Consider the following 18276-nt stretch of genomic DNA (forward strand, 5'->3'; position numbering starts at 1 on the left):
TATATACAAAATCATGACTTAAAACTCTCTCTCGCACACATGCATCTCTGAATATTATTTGAGAACAAACATAATTGCTGTAATAGATAATATCATTTCATCTCTATATGTATTATTCACAGTCTAAAGATTCATTAAATATCCATAGCACAATCGTGCTCTATATCCCGTTGTCTATCAACAGCACAAAAAAAGTATTTAAAAAGTATATTTCTAAACCTACATTTTTAAAGCAACAGTTACTATTTAGTCTGTCACAATAAAACAACTGTCTTATAAACAGTTCTACTTAACGTCTTCTTGAGTGTCTTACTTATAAACATCTTTTAGCATAATTCTCTTTCAGTTAAACTGAATGTATAAATGTTTAACTTTATGTGGAGTATACTCATAAAAATATCAAGACGCAACGTGTATTTAAACATTCATCATTGCGAGAATTCATCATATATCCAAATCTATTAATGTGCTCATATGTATAAAAAGGAATAAAATATATAAATATGTATATGTATATATATAGTATATAACAGATATATATGTATAAAATATACCAATGTGGTATGTTGTATTGTGCCTTTTACAATTCATCAGTGTCACATCTCTACCAATGTACATACACGTTTGATTCATTATTTTTATTCTTAGTCTTAATTAGTTATGCTTATAATTTATATTTATATGCACATCTAAGGCAACGTGTATGTACATTGGTAGAGATGTGACACTGATGAATTGTAAAAGGCACAATACAACATACCACATTGGTATATTTTATACATATATATCTGTTATATACTATATATATACATATACATATTTATATATTTTATTCCTTTTTATACATATGAGCACATTAATAGATTTGGATATATGATGAATTCTCGCAATGATGAATGTTTAAATACACGTTGCGTCTTGATATTTTTATGAGTATACTCCACATAAAGTTAAACATTTATACATTCAGTTTAACTGAAAGAGAATTATGCTAAAAGATGTTTATAAGTAAGACACTCAAGAAGACGTTAAGTAGAACTGTTTATAAGACAGTTGTTTTATTGTGACAGACTAAATAGTAACTGTTGCTTTAAAAATGTAGGTTTAGAAATATACTTTTTAAATACGTTTTTTTGTGCTGTTGATAGACAACGGGATATAGAGCACGATTGTGCTATGGATATTTAATGAATCTTTAGACTGTGAATAATACATATAGAGATGAAATGTTATTATCTATTACAGCAATTATGTTTGTTCTCAAATAATATTCAGAGATGCATGTGTGCGAGAGAGAGTTTTAAGTCATGATTTTGTTATATAATGTCCGATTTCTTTGAGGAATCGAATGTCACAGCCGTTGAGAATGTGTACATATATTTTCATATTTTTATAATTTCTATATGGCAAATGAACTATTTCTATTATGTCTGTCAAATATAAGATTGTAGCAGTTTTGGAACATTATTGTACTTAACCTTTCTGGAAATCATATAGCAATGAATTGTTTATTTAAATTAGAGCTTTGCCTACTAGATTTGGACAGCATATGCCGCCCTTGAGATCCATTTGACTGATGTCAGCTGAGAGTGTTTTGTGTTAACTGATGAGTTAAGTTATTTAAGTTAATGGTTTTATTAACAAGATTTTATTGGATGACATTTTATATAAAAGGAGTGTTGGTATTTGAATTAATTGATCTGATGAAGCGTGCACAACGCACGCGAAAGCGCTTATCCTGTCATTTGGTTGTATTGGAATAAAAGAAGATTTAAAGGATTTATTCTCGTGGTGTATCCTCACAGTTTTTTCGTGACATAACATGCAAAGATGTAAACTCGTCCTGGTTGGAACAACACCAAAGAGCATTTGAAGTTCTGAAACAAAATTTGCCAGTCCACCCACATTGAGATATTATGATGTTCACAAACCAGTAACTCTTTCATGTGATGCTTCTAAGTATGGTCTTGGTGCAACATGTCTTTAAGAAGGCATACTAACAGCCTATGCAGCCAAAACTTTAACCCAAATTGAAATGCAGTATGTGCAGATTGAAAAAAAAGCTTTTGACAGTAGTGTTTGCATGTTTGAAGTTCAGTGATTATATTTATGACAAACCTGTTCAAATAGACACTGATCACCAACTTCTAGTGACAATTCAAAGCCAATACATTCAGCTCCAACACATCTGCAACGTATGATGTTAAAACTGCAAAAGTACAATGTCAGTGTTGTCTATACAAAAGGCAGATATTTATACCATGCAGATGCTTTGTCAAGAGCACCCAGACAAACTACAGAACAGCATGACAATGAGAAACCAAAACTAGAAGTCATGGAAGTCAAAACTTTTTCCTCATCACATCTTGATGAACTCAGAAATCACACAGCTTTAGACCCTATTCTTCAGAAGCTGCAACATTCTATCAGCCAAGGATGGCCAGTGTGGCAAACCAGTCTACGACATGAGGTCCAGAAATATTTTCCTTACCATGATGAGCTCATGATGGAAGATGGAATCATCATGAAGGGTCCTAAAGTAGTTATTACTTCAGCATTACAACAGAAATATATCAAAATCTTTCACTGTGGTCACTCAGGTACTGATTCAACCAAAAGAAGGGGAAGAGGCATAGTATTTTGGCCTTCTGTGTTTAAAGATAACCACCTCGCCCTCAACCCAATAAAACAAAACTTTTAATATTTACCCCCACAAAATCCAACCCTGTTGATAAGTCACTATTCTATATTCACTCCCTAAACAACGCCATCACTGAAGTCATCCCCAGTACAAAATTTCTAGGTGTCATCATTGATGATAAATTAACTTTCGACCTTCACATCTATAGCAACATCAAAAAAAAACATCAAAAGCTAAGTGCCCTATACAGACACAATTACTTTCTTAGCCTCTCTGCAAAAAAGGCTCTGACCTCATCCTTTCTACTTCCAACACTTCTATATGGTGCTCCCATCCTCACCAACCTGTATTCCTCCTTGAGAACAAAACTGGACTCTTGTTACAATAAAGTCGCCAAATTTGCTACTAATTAAAAATGTTCTACCCATCACTGTTCCTCACTGGATCAACTAAATTGGCTAGAATCCCCTCACTATCTCACTTTTCTACAATTAGCTATAGCCCACAAGCTCATCTGCTACCCAGACACCTGCCCTTCCCTCTCCTCAATACTGACCATGTACCATCCTAACTGGCAACTCAGGTCCGAAAACAAAATGCTACTATTCATAGTGAAACCCAGTTTCTCAGACGGTCAGATGTTGTACTCCTAAACTGTCTCTAAAGCATGCAATAACCTTCCCCCTTCACTCAAAACTGTCAGCAATCCTGTCACTTTAAAAAAAATACCTCAAACAATATCTCTCATCGCATTGGTTAGGCTCCTTACCCCAACACACAACCCCAACCCCTGATTTCTCTCCCAAGTATTTTGCCTCCAACTATTCCATTACCACCACTTCCCCTTCACACTCCCTAAATACTGCTTCCCTGTAACTTAATCCTCCCCCCTTAGCCCTTCTATCTCCTGCTATTCTTATACTGTACTTAACTCCCCACAGCTATGAACCTTACTTATATTACACTCATGTGTTATTTGCATGCATGCTATTGTACCTGCAGTTATATTTCATTCATGTGTTATTTGAATATATGCCTTTTTACTTCATGATTATAATCTTTCTTTGATTTTTTTTTCTTTTTTCTTTATCAGTTTTATTCAGTATACTAGTACTGCTCATTATTTCTTTGCTATATGTATTCATTTTTTTCTTTGTATGTAATTCTGTGGAGCTTTTCTCCCCAGGCCTCCACTAAAAATGGGCTCATTCCAGCACAGTGGACTTTCCCAGTTAACAAATGAAAAAAAAAAAAAATAAATAAATAAATAAATAAAGATATAGACAAGGAAACTCTAGCATGTTCTATTTGCAACAGTACTAAACTGTGCCAACAAAAGGAACCTCTTTGTCTAAACCAGATTCCTGAACTACCATGGTCAGCATTTGCTACTGATATTTTCAAATGGAATGGTCAACATTACTTAGTGCTTGTAGATTCTTACTCAAATTGGTTTGAAACTGACCTTCTTCCTAATCTAAAGTCCAGCACTGTCATTACTAAGTTGAAGAGACATTTTTCTGTGCATGGTAGTCCACACAAAGTTACATCTGACAATGGCACGCAGTTTACCAGTCAGCAGTTCAAGAAATCTGCAGAGTCTTGGGACTTTGTCCATGTTACTAGTGGTCCTAAGTATCCACAGCCCAACGGATTAGCTGAACGTGCTGTCCAAAGTGTGAAATGTTAGAGAAATCCAAGAGAGATGGTACCAATGTTTTCTTTAACCTATTCAATCTCAGAAACATTCCCCGAGAAAATTTGCTTGGTTCACCTGCGCAGAGATTCATGTCTAGATAGACAAGAACAACCTTACTGTTCAGTAAACAACTATCAGCTCCAAATCCTAAGAACAACAGAGTGGTCAAGACTCAACTTTTGAAGAAACATCAGTCACAAAAGATGTACTATGATAAATCTAGCAAACCTTTTAGACCACTAAGACAAGGAAAAATTGTAAGGATGCAAACAATGAAATGATACGACCAAGTGGGCATTATCAAAAATAGTTTTGAGGAACCAAGATCCTATATTGTTCAATCAGAGGGAATGGACTTTAAAAGAAACCATAGACATATATTGCCAGTTTCTGAACCAGTGACATAGCAGACTGCCACTGCCAAAGACTATTTCTCAGAGTGACTTATTCCCATTATGGAGAACAGTGGTACTTTTCTTCAAATAATTCTAATGTTATCCTTGAAGATCATGTTTAGAAGAATTCCCCTGAGACTGTCCTAGTTGCTAAACCCAATCAAAGCATTTATATAACCAGATCGGGTAGAATTTCCAGACCCAATCCGAAATACACAGCGACTTGGACTTGAGTTTGATTTGTTGTTAATATTGAAATTTTATCTAGCATATACATCGTATTGTTCTCCTATTGTATGTTGATCAAATCAAAGAGGGAGGATGTAGACCATTATGTGCAATGTTCCCACTGAGCCACTGTAGCTAGATAGCACATGCATATAAGTACTGAGCACGTGCAAGAACAGTGCCATTTTGTACAGTCAGCCAGGGTGAATGCAAGCATGAATGGAGATGTACATGCGAGTGTGTTTGAAGTAATGTGCGAATCAGATAGCTTAAATACAAGTTCTAATTACAGTTCCTGACAATACTTATGTACAGTAAATAACTTGAACCCATACACTACTTTATCAACTTGTTTGAATGCATGAGACAAGCGACAACCAGTATCACCTGACACTGTGTGAGCAGATTCAGACTGTGAAAAACTCGTGGTAATTGTCCTTGACCAATTTCATTAAAAAGAAAAACAACTTTGCCTGTCCCAAAAGGGGGTTACCACAATGATCTGATTGTTATTCAGTTCCTAAAAAGGCTATGAGGAAAACAAGGTGTAGGCTAATCTTGCTCTGATCTCACAGCTCTCTTTGCTCCTTTGTCAGCTGACCTAGCTGCGGGGTTTCTCCAGCTGACAACTCTAACAAGAGAGTCTTGGCTTCTTCAAAACTAACACAGCTGGATAAAACTGCCAGGTGGTTAGAATCTCACAAATAAAATGTTGGCCTAGTCTAGTAATTTAATCTTTAGAATTTTAAATTATTAGGGCGTCATGTGGAAATTTATTTTGCAATGTGATCCCTTGCCAGATATAATAATCTGTGTAGTCCTCAGTAAAATGAAACAGAAACATCACCACACTGCAAGCATTGGGACTGTCTTCTCTATAGATCAATCTTTGGCTGCAGAATTTGATAGAGATACTGATTCAGACACTAATGAACCCTCTGAGTCCATCCAATCTCATTTTTTTGGAAAGTGAATAGGTTCAAAAACCCAAACATGCATTAACCTTTCCACAGGTGCTAACTAGGTTTAGAGATGTATTTAACTGAAAGCAATCTGGAACTATGCCAGAAACTGGCAGAGTTTATAATCTTATTGAAGAAGAGATTTCAAATGTTTTGGCTATTACTCCTTTGTTACTGGCCTTAGAAGATGTTTATAAAACTGAAGGTTAAAACCTCTTTGGCTAGTAAACAGATCCTAAAAAAGCTATGAAGCAGTTTATTTTGCGATGTGTTTAGAGTTTCAGTGACTTTGCTGCATCTTTGCCTGTTGACCAGAAGTGATATATACATGATATTGTTTCTAGTGTGACTCAGGTTTCAAAACATGCTTTGAGAAGTGTCTTGGGAGGTGCACACACAATTAATAGAAATGTAGCTACTTCCGTTGTATTGAGAAAGAATGCTTAGTTACATAACCTGAATTTTTTGGAAGATTAAAAAATGAGATCTTGAATTTTCCTTTCAGTTCCGAATTTCTGTTTAGTCCTGCTGCTACCCAGATTGTCGATGAGTGGGATGATAAAGGTTAATTGATGCATAGAGTATCTAGAATGTTTTGTATTCCCAGGTTCTCCCCTAACAAAGCATCCAACTCCTAAGGGTAGAACAAACAAAATTCTCAGCCTAACAAGAGTCAGGATACCAAGTGGAACTAGAAGGAGGATAGTGCTTCCAAAACAAATACAAGGGGTTCCTTTCTCCCAAAGGATCAATCCCCTGCTAAAGAAAGATTGTTTCAAGACTTGAGCATCTCATATCTTCCTCCTGTCACCTCCTCCCCTTTCTTTAATGCTTTCATTCAGCCTAGCAGCTGGCCACAAATAGTCTCAAACAAATGGGTGCTAAAAATAATTCAGAGAGGATACACTTGGCAGGGGACAGAAAGTCCTCCTCTTCCTCCCGTCACAGGATCCCCCAGCACCTACCAGTCCAAACATTTCTGTTGTCTCTGGTGCTCATTCACATGCTGCAACCTGGACTACAGAACCAGTTCCTCATTAATGCCATTTTACTGTATACATTATGTGTTCTTTCCTGCTAAAGTAGCTCTGTTGGTTAGATGCATTTTAAAAAACCAGAACGGAAACTGTACGTCACTTATTTCTGCATAATATACAACACCAGTTATTATTAACTACAGGCACAGGAGTGCTCACAGCAACTTGCAGAAGTGTTGAGAGAGCATCTTCCTTAATCCTTTTAATTCTGTACCAATACAAATGAATTACTTAGCAGCACTAGGACAAATTGTATTAAACTATTAATTATATGTCTGTCAAGACATCAGGAATTTGAATGCAGTACATAGCCAAACAGACCACAAAACCACTTCTCATGTATGAAACTAAACCAGTCTTCAGCTTTGATTCCTATATGGTACAGCGAAAGTAAAAACTATAAAAAAATAACCAAAAAGTACCAAGGCACTGTGAGCATGAAAACTAGGAGATACAGAAAAGTGGTGGAATCACAAGAACTTTATTAAACAAGCTAAAAAATAAATAAAAAACATTAAATGCATTAACAGCATCACCTCATTTTTCATCCTGCAATATCGGAGTTTCTCAGATGAAACAACAAAAGTCATCCAGTAGGTTAAATACATTTATGTTCCTTCCATAACTGAATCACCAATCAAATTATAAAAACAATTAAGAAACAATTAAAAAATAATCATCATACTTAAAACCAGTGGACCAGTAGAATAAATTCACACAAAATACACCTTACAATAAATACACCCCCCCAAGGAAATTATCATGGTAAAAATAGATATAATCCACCAAGCCTGTTTGGGCTAAAAAAAATTTTGAATAAAAATTAAAATTAGAAAAAATCTAATCATTACAGAATGAATAAGACCCATAGTATCTTACCATCCAGTGTAAAAAAAAAACCTAATTTCAACAATAAAATGAACTTAGATGCATGTGGGAATATGCAGAACACTTCAGTATTAAAATAATAAATGCCCCCAAATAGCTGTGATTTTAGACAGACATTTCTGTATCAATAATAATAATAATAATAATACATATAATAATAAATATATAATATATAAATAAACAAAACATAATAAAATATTAAAAAGCTTTTAGAACAATAAGAACAAACTAATTCCATGGATACATCAAAAAATCCAACCAGGGAATATTTATAGCTTAGCTTCCCTAATTTTTAATATTGGAGCCAGAAAAATATTGTCATTAAGACCAGAGGATCTATTTGCTTCAAGATTGTGCTGCCAATGGACTTCCCTGTATTTAATTGTTGCTTCCCATGTCCCCCTCCCCCCACGGTCCTTCTCAATTTTTTCCAATACAAAAAACATAAAACTAGATTCAGTACAATTAATTTATTGCCTATAAAAGGCATTTTTCCCTTCCTTTTTTTAATGTCATACATGTGTTCGTAAATTCTTTTTCGCAATTTACATTCTGTCTTCCCTATTGCACAAAGCAAGATAAATCACCCCTTCACTATTACAGATATAGTAACTGTTTGCCTGTATTCTTTTATCCCTACCTGTAAGGAAGATGCAATCCCTATTGGAAATATATGGACATTGGACATAGGCCCCACTTTTGTTCTTCTATTGTTTTTCTTTTTAAAATTCTTATTACTTTCTAAAATCTCATTAATATTCCACCCTTTTCTAAACACAAATTTTAGAGGATCCTTAAATAAGTTCTCCAAATCAGAAAAGCAAGCAAATCTATTCCAATTTTTAAGAATTGCCTTCTTAATGAGTGCGGCATCAGCATTTAAATTCAAAACAAATGCACTTTTAAAACCCATCTTCATGCTGCAACTCAAGGGCCACTTCTTGGTTTACAATCTGTGCCCTAGTAGCGGTGTTCTCCTTACCCTAAATAGGAGCAAATCTGTCATTCCTCCCTTCTTTTGCTTCCGGCATAACTTCATTAACTAACTTAACAGGATATTTTCTTCCAAGAAACATCCTTTGGAGTTTGCAACATTCATATAAAAAAATCTTCCTCTTCAGATATCATTCTGGAGATATAAATGAACTGATCTTTGACCAAACTTTCCTTCTGTCTAAAAGGATGAGCACTGTTAAAATATAAGTAGGAACTGGAGAAAGTCTCCTTATGATAAATCATAGAGGTGAATTTTTAATTAATTATATCGTTCTTAATGTGGACATCCACATAATTCATATCTTCTTTTAAAATACAATGGGTGAGTTTTAGAAAATGTGTTGCAATCTTAATGTACTCCACAAAATTCATTAATTTGTCTTCCAGCCCCACCCAGAAAATATAAATGTCATCCAGGTGGCATTTGTACAAATTGTAGTGTACAGAATAGCAAGAGTTAAAATTATATTTATGCTCCCAAACAGATAAAATAATATTGGCAAATGTGATGGCACAACAAGCCCTCATAGCCACTCTACTCTTTTGTCTAAAGGATTCCCCTTCAAAAAATATAAAATTATATTTTAGCACCATCTCCATCAGGGTAGCAAACAATTTAACCTCATTACAGGTGAATCCACTGCAAGAATGTAAAGCTTTCTTGAATCATTATAAGCCGCTGTCATGGGGTATGACCGTAAAAAGATCAACAATATCAATGATCACGGTCTTTCCAGGCTTGATAGTTGTTGCTGAAGCACCTACCAAGGGGAGAAAACGCTGAGAGAAAAAAGGAGCCACTTTTGAGATTTTAAGTATTTTCTTCTGATTTTTGTTTAAAATTTCTACTTTGCCGCCTACTTTTCGGCATTTTCCGGCTTGCTAAAGTTGATATCTGTATTAGAAACAGTATTTGGAACACATCTAGAGCCTGTTTACTGCATTTCGTGTGTTGCACTTAATTTAAAATCGTTTTTTTCTTAAAATTGCATTTTACCTGACTCTGGCCTAGCACTCAAGTGTGGGGTCATTTATTGCACTGTTCTGATTATTTTGCTACTTGTGTATCTCTGCTACCTTTAAACTAAAACAAAAAAAAAAAAAAAAATCTTGCTTTTTTCCACTTTCTGAAATTTAAAAATTTCAGTTACAGATTTGCTGTTCTGAACTGTTTGTAAGTTTCTTGGAGGCCAGTGCTTGTTTGGGCTAAAGGGAAGTCTCTGTGTTCATCAGTGGCAGTGGTTAACACAGAGCAGCCTGCCTGTCCCTGTAGGAGTGGTTACTGCCTAGAAACTGTAGTTTTATTGGCCATTTTGGGGCAATTCTAAACTCCCTGATCTCTCTCTCTTAAAACCCTGCTGCCTCGTAGTTTTGGCGTCTTTCCAGGCTTGATAGTTGTTGCTGAAGCACCTACCAAGGGGAGAAAATGCTTGAGAGAAGAAAGGAGCCACTTTTGAGATTTTAAGTATTTCCTTCTGATTTTTTGTTTAAAATTTCTGCTTTTCTGTCTACTTTTCGGCATTTTCCGGCTTGCTAAAGTTGATATCTGTATTAGAAACAGTATTTAGAACACATCTAGAGCCTGTTTACTACATTTCCCGTGTTGCACTTAATTTAAAATCGTTTTTTTTCTTAAAATTGCATTTTACCTGACTCTGGCCTAGCACTCAGGTGTGGGGGTCATTTATTGCACTGTTCTGACTATTTTGCTACTTGTGTATCTCTGCTACCTTTAAACTAAAACAAAAAAACAAAAAAATCTTGCTTTTTTCCCACTTTCTGAAATTTAAAAAGTTCAGTTATAGATTTGCTGTTCTGAACTGTTTATAAGTTTCTTGGAGGCCAGTGCTTGCTTGGGCTAAAGGGAAGTCTCTGTGTTCATCAGTGGCAGTGATTAACACTGAACAGCCTGCCTGCCCCTGTAGGAGTGGTTACTGCCTAGAAATATTTTGGGCTAATTCCCAGCTCTTTCAAGTTCCCTGCCTTAAAACCCACTTTTGCATGATTTTGCGCAGAGAGCAGCATCGGGCAGCGCCGCTTAAATGGGTTTAAACTATTCCCGGCTCCACAAAGTCTGCTCTTCACTTTTTCCCTTAGAACTGTTCTAAATCTCAAAGTAAGCACTCTATTTTCATTCTAAAGCCCTGCACTTGATCTTATAACTTGATCTTATAAGTAATCTTATAAGTAAACACTAATTAAAGCACTACACCCTCTTATACTCCTTATAAGTACTTGGCTCCCTATTGGTCCTTTCTGATCAGTCAAAAAACTGTTCCTTATACTGTTCTGGCATGTCCAATAGTCAGTTTCGGGTTTACTCTCCAGTCCAGCTGGTGAATCTGGGTATCTTGAGGCAATGTTACAACTGCCTTATGTACACAGACCACCCTCTCCTCCTCCCATCAAACTCAAATATATGTGAGAGATGCAACTATATAGCCAAACTGGAGGCTGAGCTCTCTCATCCCAGCACTGGCACAGTCAGTCAGGAGGAGAAGGTAACCACACACACCACTATTCCAGTCTTAAATAGACCTATCACATCAGCAAACCAAACAAATAAACACACAAAAACATACTCAGAGGCTCTAAATAAAAATCTGCCAAAGCAGCAGAGACCTCCAAAGCAGACATCCAAGCAACCGCTACCCCGCAACAATACCCACGTATCACATATTTCACAAAGTCAGAGGGCCACACAGCCACAGCCGTTAAGGCTAAACAACACACCTAACACACTTGTAATAGGGGACTCTATTGTCAGACACACTGATGTCCCTCTCACCAGACTGAACAAGGAGAAGGTCACTGTAAGCTGCCTGTCGGGTGCCAGGATCTGCCACATAACACAAGCACTTAGGTCATTCCAAAGCAAGTACAAATATGACTCCGTCATTGTCCATGCTGGTGTGAATGACCTGAGATGTACCTCCCTAGACTACATGAAAAGAGACAGAGGAGCTCTCTGATCATGTAGCCCAGACCAGTATGACCCTGACCTTGAGTAGCATCTTGCCCTCACCAAGAATGATGCCACAGTATAAAGACAAAATGATCAATTTTAACAATTGGCTAAAGTATTGGTGTCATACTAAGGGGATTCAGTGTCTGTCAGCCTGGAATGACATGCTTGACAAGCCACGTTGCTTCACTAGGGATGGCTTGCACCTGTCACCCCTGGGCTTTCGAATACTGGCTAAGGCTCTTGCCACCCACATAGTGCCTTTTTTAGGCAAGGATCAAAAGACAAACCCACCTCCATAGACAACACAAGAAAAAAAAAAACTAAGGGTAATGCTGCTCAACGCCAGAAGTCTAAACCTCAAGATGCATGCACTCGAGGCTCTCCTCAGTATGGAGAATATCGATATCTGTGTAGTGACAGAGACCTGGTTCAAGGCCCCAGAGAGCACCCCAGCACTACCAGGTTATACCTCATACCATGCTTTTCGGCCCCAAAACTCGGACCGAACCACAAAAGGAGGGGGAGTATCCATATTCATCAAAGATACCCATACCTCCAGGTTAGTGGCACTACACGAAGCATCGGAGACCATCCATGTACAGTTAACAGTGGACAAAACTGCCTTTCAGTTTGTAGCCTGCTACAGACCACCCTCCCAAACTCAGGAACCCCACTCAGCCTTCCTGAGAACACTGGAGAATATGAAGGTCTCTCCAAACACAATAATATTGGGTGACTTCAACTACCCAAACATCGACTGGGAAAACTACTCAAGCCCCAACACCCTTGCCCAACAGTTCCTAGAATTTATAAACTCAAATGCTATGGAACATCTGGTCACCACTCCCACAAGAGGGATAACATATTGGACCTGGTCATCACCAACATGGGGACTCTATGTTCCACACCAGAGGTATGTCCCTCATTGGTAAAATCAGACCATAAATTAATCTCACTGGACATCCATATCCCACGCCCACCCCCAGCCAAAGAAATCACAGTGAAAAATTTCTCAAAATCAAATTTCACACTTCTCAAACCCGAGGTGGAATCCTTCAAAGCCACCGGGCCAGTGAAAAATACTGCCCAAACAGCAGAATCCTTTACAAATGCATTCTATGGACACCTACAGGAATGCATGGATCATGCTATCCCAGATAAAACCAAGACTCACTCCTCCAAAGGCAGGAGACCAGTCTGGTGGACCCCAGCCATAAATAATCTATACAACAGAAGGAGGAAGCTACTACATGATAGAGCAAAATCCCAAAAAGGGAAGGTATCTCTGATCAGTACTAGCAAAAAACTATGATCCCTCATAAAATTCTCTAAGGCCAGCTTCAAAAGAAAAATTGCACAAGACACTAAAGATAATCACAAGGCCTTCTTTAGTTATGTCAGGAATATGGGGGGCAACTCCCAGATATGCTCTGAGTTAGTACAAAATGACAAAAAATGCACTGATCCCACAGACATTGCCAACATCCTGGCAGACAGGTTCAATGCAAACTTCCCCCCTTCCCCCACAAAAGACCAAATGTCTGTCCCAACAGAATGTAGCCTCCCTGACATCACAAATGCACAGGTGAGAGCTGCCCTCTCCAAAGCAAAAAACACAGCATCAATGGGACCAGATGGTGTCCCGGGCTGCATCTTACACGAGCTCCAAGAAGAACTAAACCCTCACATAAAGTCACTGTCCAATCTCAGCCTTGCTACAGGATATGTACCCAAGGAATGGCGTACAGCAACAGTGGTCCTACTCCACAAAGGTGGTGCCACAACGGACCCAGGAAACTATCGCCCTATAAGCCTGACTAGTCTGGTCTGCAAAGCTATGGAACGTATCATCATGGAACTCATAAACATGGACATTGGTAACCTCCAGACACTGGATCCCACCCAATTCAGCTTTGTTAAGGGCAGATCTTGCCTCCTGAACCTGGTCGACTTCTTTGAAACAGTTACGAAGGCCATAGATGAAGGGAAGGTAGTCCACACGGCCTACCTGGACCTCGCAAAAGCCTTTGACATAATACCCCACTTGGGCATCATAAATAAGCTCACTAGCTTAAATACCATCCCCTATGTCACAAGATGGGTTGCAAACTGGCTCAGGGATAGAACCCACATGGTCAGTATTGCAGGTGCCATGTCAGACTCCAAACCAGTTACAAGTGGCATCCCACAAGGCTCAGTCCTGGGACCTCTCTTGTTCGGTATATAATTCTCTGAGGTACAGGCTAATATGGGAGGACTATGGCTGACCAAGTTCACAGATGACTGCAAGCTGGGTGCCATAATCGACTCTCCAGTTGACACAAGCATCCTCCAAAAGGGTCTCACAGAGATGGATAACTGGTGCCAGAGCCATGGCCTTAAGCTAAATGCCAAAAAGTGCATAGTCATCCCCTTCGGGAAAAACAAAGTGCAAACAAATTACCACAGAGGTGGTAATCCATTAAGTACGAAAGAAGTAATTAGGGATTTGGGGACCCAAGTAGATAGAAACCTCTCTTTTAACAATCACGTTGCCAGAGTGGTTAGAAAGACCTTCTATATAGCCCACCTTATCACGAAAGGGTTCACATCTAGAACAAGAGAAGTCATTGTGCCCCTCTACTCAACACTCATCAGGCCCATAATTGAATACAATGCCCCATTTGGGATGTACCTTACCCGACACCTACAGCAACTGGAGAGGCCCCAAAAGTACCTCACCAAGAGGATCAAGCGACTCAAACAGATGCCCTATGCAGTTCGGCTAAAGAAACTCCAGCTCTACTCAGTTGCTTACCGCCTACTCAGAGGTGATCTATGCCTGACGTATAAAGCCATGTCCAACCCAGAATTAATGGACATGCTCCACCTCAGGAAATCCAAATCCCTTAGAGCTACACGCTCCAGGGACTTAAACCTCAGCACAGAAATAAATAGGACATGCTGGAGGGACAGATTCATATCCCAGAGGCTGCCCTCACTCTGGAACAGAATCCCAGTCCATGTTAGGCAGAGCCCCTCACTGACCCTCTTCAAGAGAAATCTTGATGAGTGGATGGGAGATTGTAAGTTCACCCCTGGGATCTCTTCTGTGTCCCTGCTAGACAGGGGCACAGTAAACTAACCTTAAAAGGGCTATCTTCTGTGACCTACTCTACAGAGGCACAGTAAACCGATCTAAAAGGGTGGCAAAAGCCAAACACACTCTGGCTAGGCTGATAAATGCCCCAGGGCAGATAGCCTAGTGTAAACCTATGAACCTATGAACCTATGAAATATCAACTCCTCCCTGAACCAATCCTCCTTCACAGATCTTAGAAAATCCCAGGAATCCTTTAAAATTCCTTGGTCAGTACTCCAAACACTCTGGAGTATAAGATCAAGGAATTTAGCTAATGGAAAGGTCTTACAGCCATTAGACACTGCAATGGGCCTGAGGGGGGAATCCACCATACTGTTGTGAATTTTAAGGATTTCGAATATCGAAGGAATTAGGGCCTTTCCAATTTATAAAAAAATATAAACATTGGCATCAATAACCCCCTGATGTAAAAACTCCTTAAGTTTAAAGTCAATTTTATCTTCTTCTTCTTCTTTCAGCTTTTCCCGGTTAGGGGTCGCCACAGTGGATCACCTGCCCGCTCATGATATAATAAGCCATATTAATCTCACTACAGGATACCCTGAAATTTCTTTCCTCATTGTTCAAAATGTTGAACATCTTGCTAACATACAATATGGTGTTCATCAAAACTATCCCTTCCCCTTTGTCGGGTTTCATAACCCTTAAATATTTATTCTTTCTTAACTCTTCAACAACAACCTTTTTTCAAGTTGCAAGTTACAAAAAACCTTCATACTGACTAGGGGGAATTTGGTCAAGGTATAGTGGATCTTCTCCTACTCTTTTCAATAGGCGCAATGGGATATTTTACAGTGACCTGAGCTACCAGCAACTAAGGCAGATGGGGCTTCAGTTAAACATCTTGTCTAAAGGGCAGTGTACACTCAGGAGAGCAATGTTGCCTTAATGCTGCACTGTAGTATCGGTATTGGAAAATCAATCAAGCTACCTGGTGTGGGAACAGAACCCACATCTTTCTAACCTTTCAACACCAAAGGTAAGAGTACTACCTACTGAGCTAGTCAAGTAACTACTCTCAGGTCATGTGCCTTCTTCAAGTCCACAGACGATATGTAGACCATACTTGACAACTTCCTTGACTGAACTAATATCTATGCAAGGAAAGAGTTGATTCTCTGTTCCATAATCAGGACAGAGTCAATATTGCTCTTCCTGAATAAAAAGCTTAACTATTCTATATGAAGTCTCCTTTCCAGCTCCTTCTTCTACATTTGGATCACATCAGCCATCTCTTCTTCTTTATGAAACTGGAGACCACAACACAAGGTTCCAGAGGTGTTCTCTTTACCTTCTAGACAACACTGAGAAAGCACAGTAACTATGAAGCCTGCTCAATAGCCATGAGTTTCAGCATTCCCTGCTGGATCTCATTCATTGCCATAGCTTTGCCGAAATGGAACCATTTAAATTATGCAGTGACTTTATCTAAAGATAAAATCTCAGTCCCTCAAATAGCTTCTGGTACAGCCCCATCAAGATGAGGGCATGTCCAATACAATCAAAGGTTCTTCAAAGTGTTCCTTCCACCTCTTGACAATGAACAAGATAAGGTCAACATTTTCTACCCTTTCTGAGATCCTCCTGAGTAATGTCCCACCTACCACCTATTACATTGCTGGATGGCTTGCCAAAACCACTTTGAAGCCATCTAAAAATCATATTTTTTGGCATCTTCTGACTCCTCCCACACATAAGCCTTCATTTCACCAGCTACCAAAGTTGTTGACTTCTTGTCCTGTTAGTACATATTAGTCATATCTCAATACTTTCTTGATAGTACTGAATGGAAAGTGCCTTTAAAGTGATAGCTTCTCTCAACCCTAAGTCCTAGTGTTACCACCATAATAAGTACTGGCCACCTTTCAGCCAGTGTTTCTTGACGTCATCTCAGCTATTAAGGTCTTCTTGGATCTGCCCATCTAATATCCCTGTCATTATGACACAAGTCATCAGTAGGTGGTGATCACTTAACAGCTCAGCAGCTCACTTGTCCTGCAGATATAATACTGACCTGATATGAAACAATAAAACCCAAAGTTGGCATTATTAGTTGCAATGAGTTTCTAATCTTCAAAGCCCTCCTTTTTATGTAAAGTGAACATACACAATTAAAATCTGTCACCAAAATATTTTTTTAGTAACAAAACAAAATGTATTTAGTTTCAGCCTGCATTTTCAAAAGTGGGCCATTAGTAACACTTACAATGTCAGTGGCATTTGCATCAGCCTTCATCTTTAGTAAGCTGTTGCAGACATCTAGCTGGCCATTTAAAGCTGCCAGATGCAATGGCGTCTGCTTGGTCTGAGAATAAAAAAGAAGAAAAACAGAATACACATATTATGTTATTACATTCCGCAAAATACCATATTTTTATATTAAATATAATAGCTATTGCAGGTCAATGTTTCAAAATAGAAATAGACATTATTGTGTTATACTTTATTAAATAAAGCCTTCATCATTATAAAACCTATGAACAAATGACTAACATTACAGGTGATGGTGTGCCCTTTGTCACTTTGGTGATGGGTGTTTATACTGTGAACCTGTAAATTGTTTCAGCCTAGTCATACTGAAATGCGCATCACATTACATTGTAGGAGACTGCGAGTTTGTCTAGGTGTTCAAGTGTTGCAGCTATTTTCAGACATCTGTGTGTTCCACTTTTGTCCTATCATTTCATTAATCAAATAATTTTTAAAGACCTAGACTATATCTGGGTGGCACAGCATAATCGTGCAGTGAGTAACATTTTCATGTCACACCAAGAGGTTTTCGGCTTCAGTTCTGTGGTCAGTGTGCCCTCAGGGTAGAGTTTCAAATGCCCAAATCCCTGTGCTTATGTTGGTTTTCTCAAGGTACTCCAGTTTCCTCCCCCATCCTAAACACATGTGGTAGGTAGGTAGGTGACTCTAAATTGTCTGCGGCTGTGTCCTATGAAAGAAAGATGTGGTAATCTATTGCCATTCCTTACCTGTCTAGTAAACTCTATGGATAACGTAGCTATTCATGGAGTCATTACAGGAGTCACGTGATTCAACAACATTGGACAAATTGACAGAAGGTGATTGTCTTAACCTCTACCATCTATGCTAGTTGATTCAACTGTCCATTACATTTCCCATGGAAAAAAGTATTTTCTCATGTCTAAATTAAGCTGTGTCCCCATAATATGCTGCTCATGGCCCTTCTGTCAACAGTCCCTCCTTTTCAGAAAGATTCCATTACATTTTCTGCTTAGTGCCTTTTACATCTATATCATATCCTATCTGTCTCTTCTCACACCAAGAGAAAAGAGGTTTAGCTCCCTTAGCCT

At 38.4% G+C, this 18276-nt stretch overlaps 1 protein-coding gene across 1 annotated transcript in view; it reads right to left on the bottom strand.

The window, feature by feature from the left end:
• The window catches only part of LOC122797762 (serine/threonine-protein phosphatase 6 regulatory ankyrin repeat subunit A-like), a 2341865-nt gene that overhangs the window by 957413 nt on the left and 1366176 nt on the right, over window positions 1–18276 (bottom strand). Inside the window, exon 18 of the mRNA XM_044066284.1 lies at window positions 17163–17261. Within this exon, the coding sequence (XP_043922219.1) occupies window positions 17163–17261 (99 nt within the window). The remainder of the gene's footprint in view (window positions 1–17162; window positions 17262–18276) is intronic.

The sequence above is a fragment of the Protopterus annectens genome, chromosome 3.part1 (genome assembly GCF_019279795.1).
Source record: "Protopterus annectens isolate FY-2018-M chromosome 3.part1, PAN1.0, whole genome shotgun sequence".
Lineage (NCBI taxonomy): Eukaryota > Metazoa > Chordata > Ceratodontiformes > Protopteridae > Protopterus > Protopterus annectens.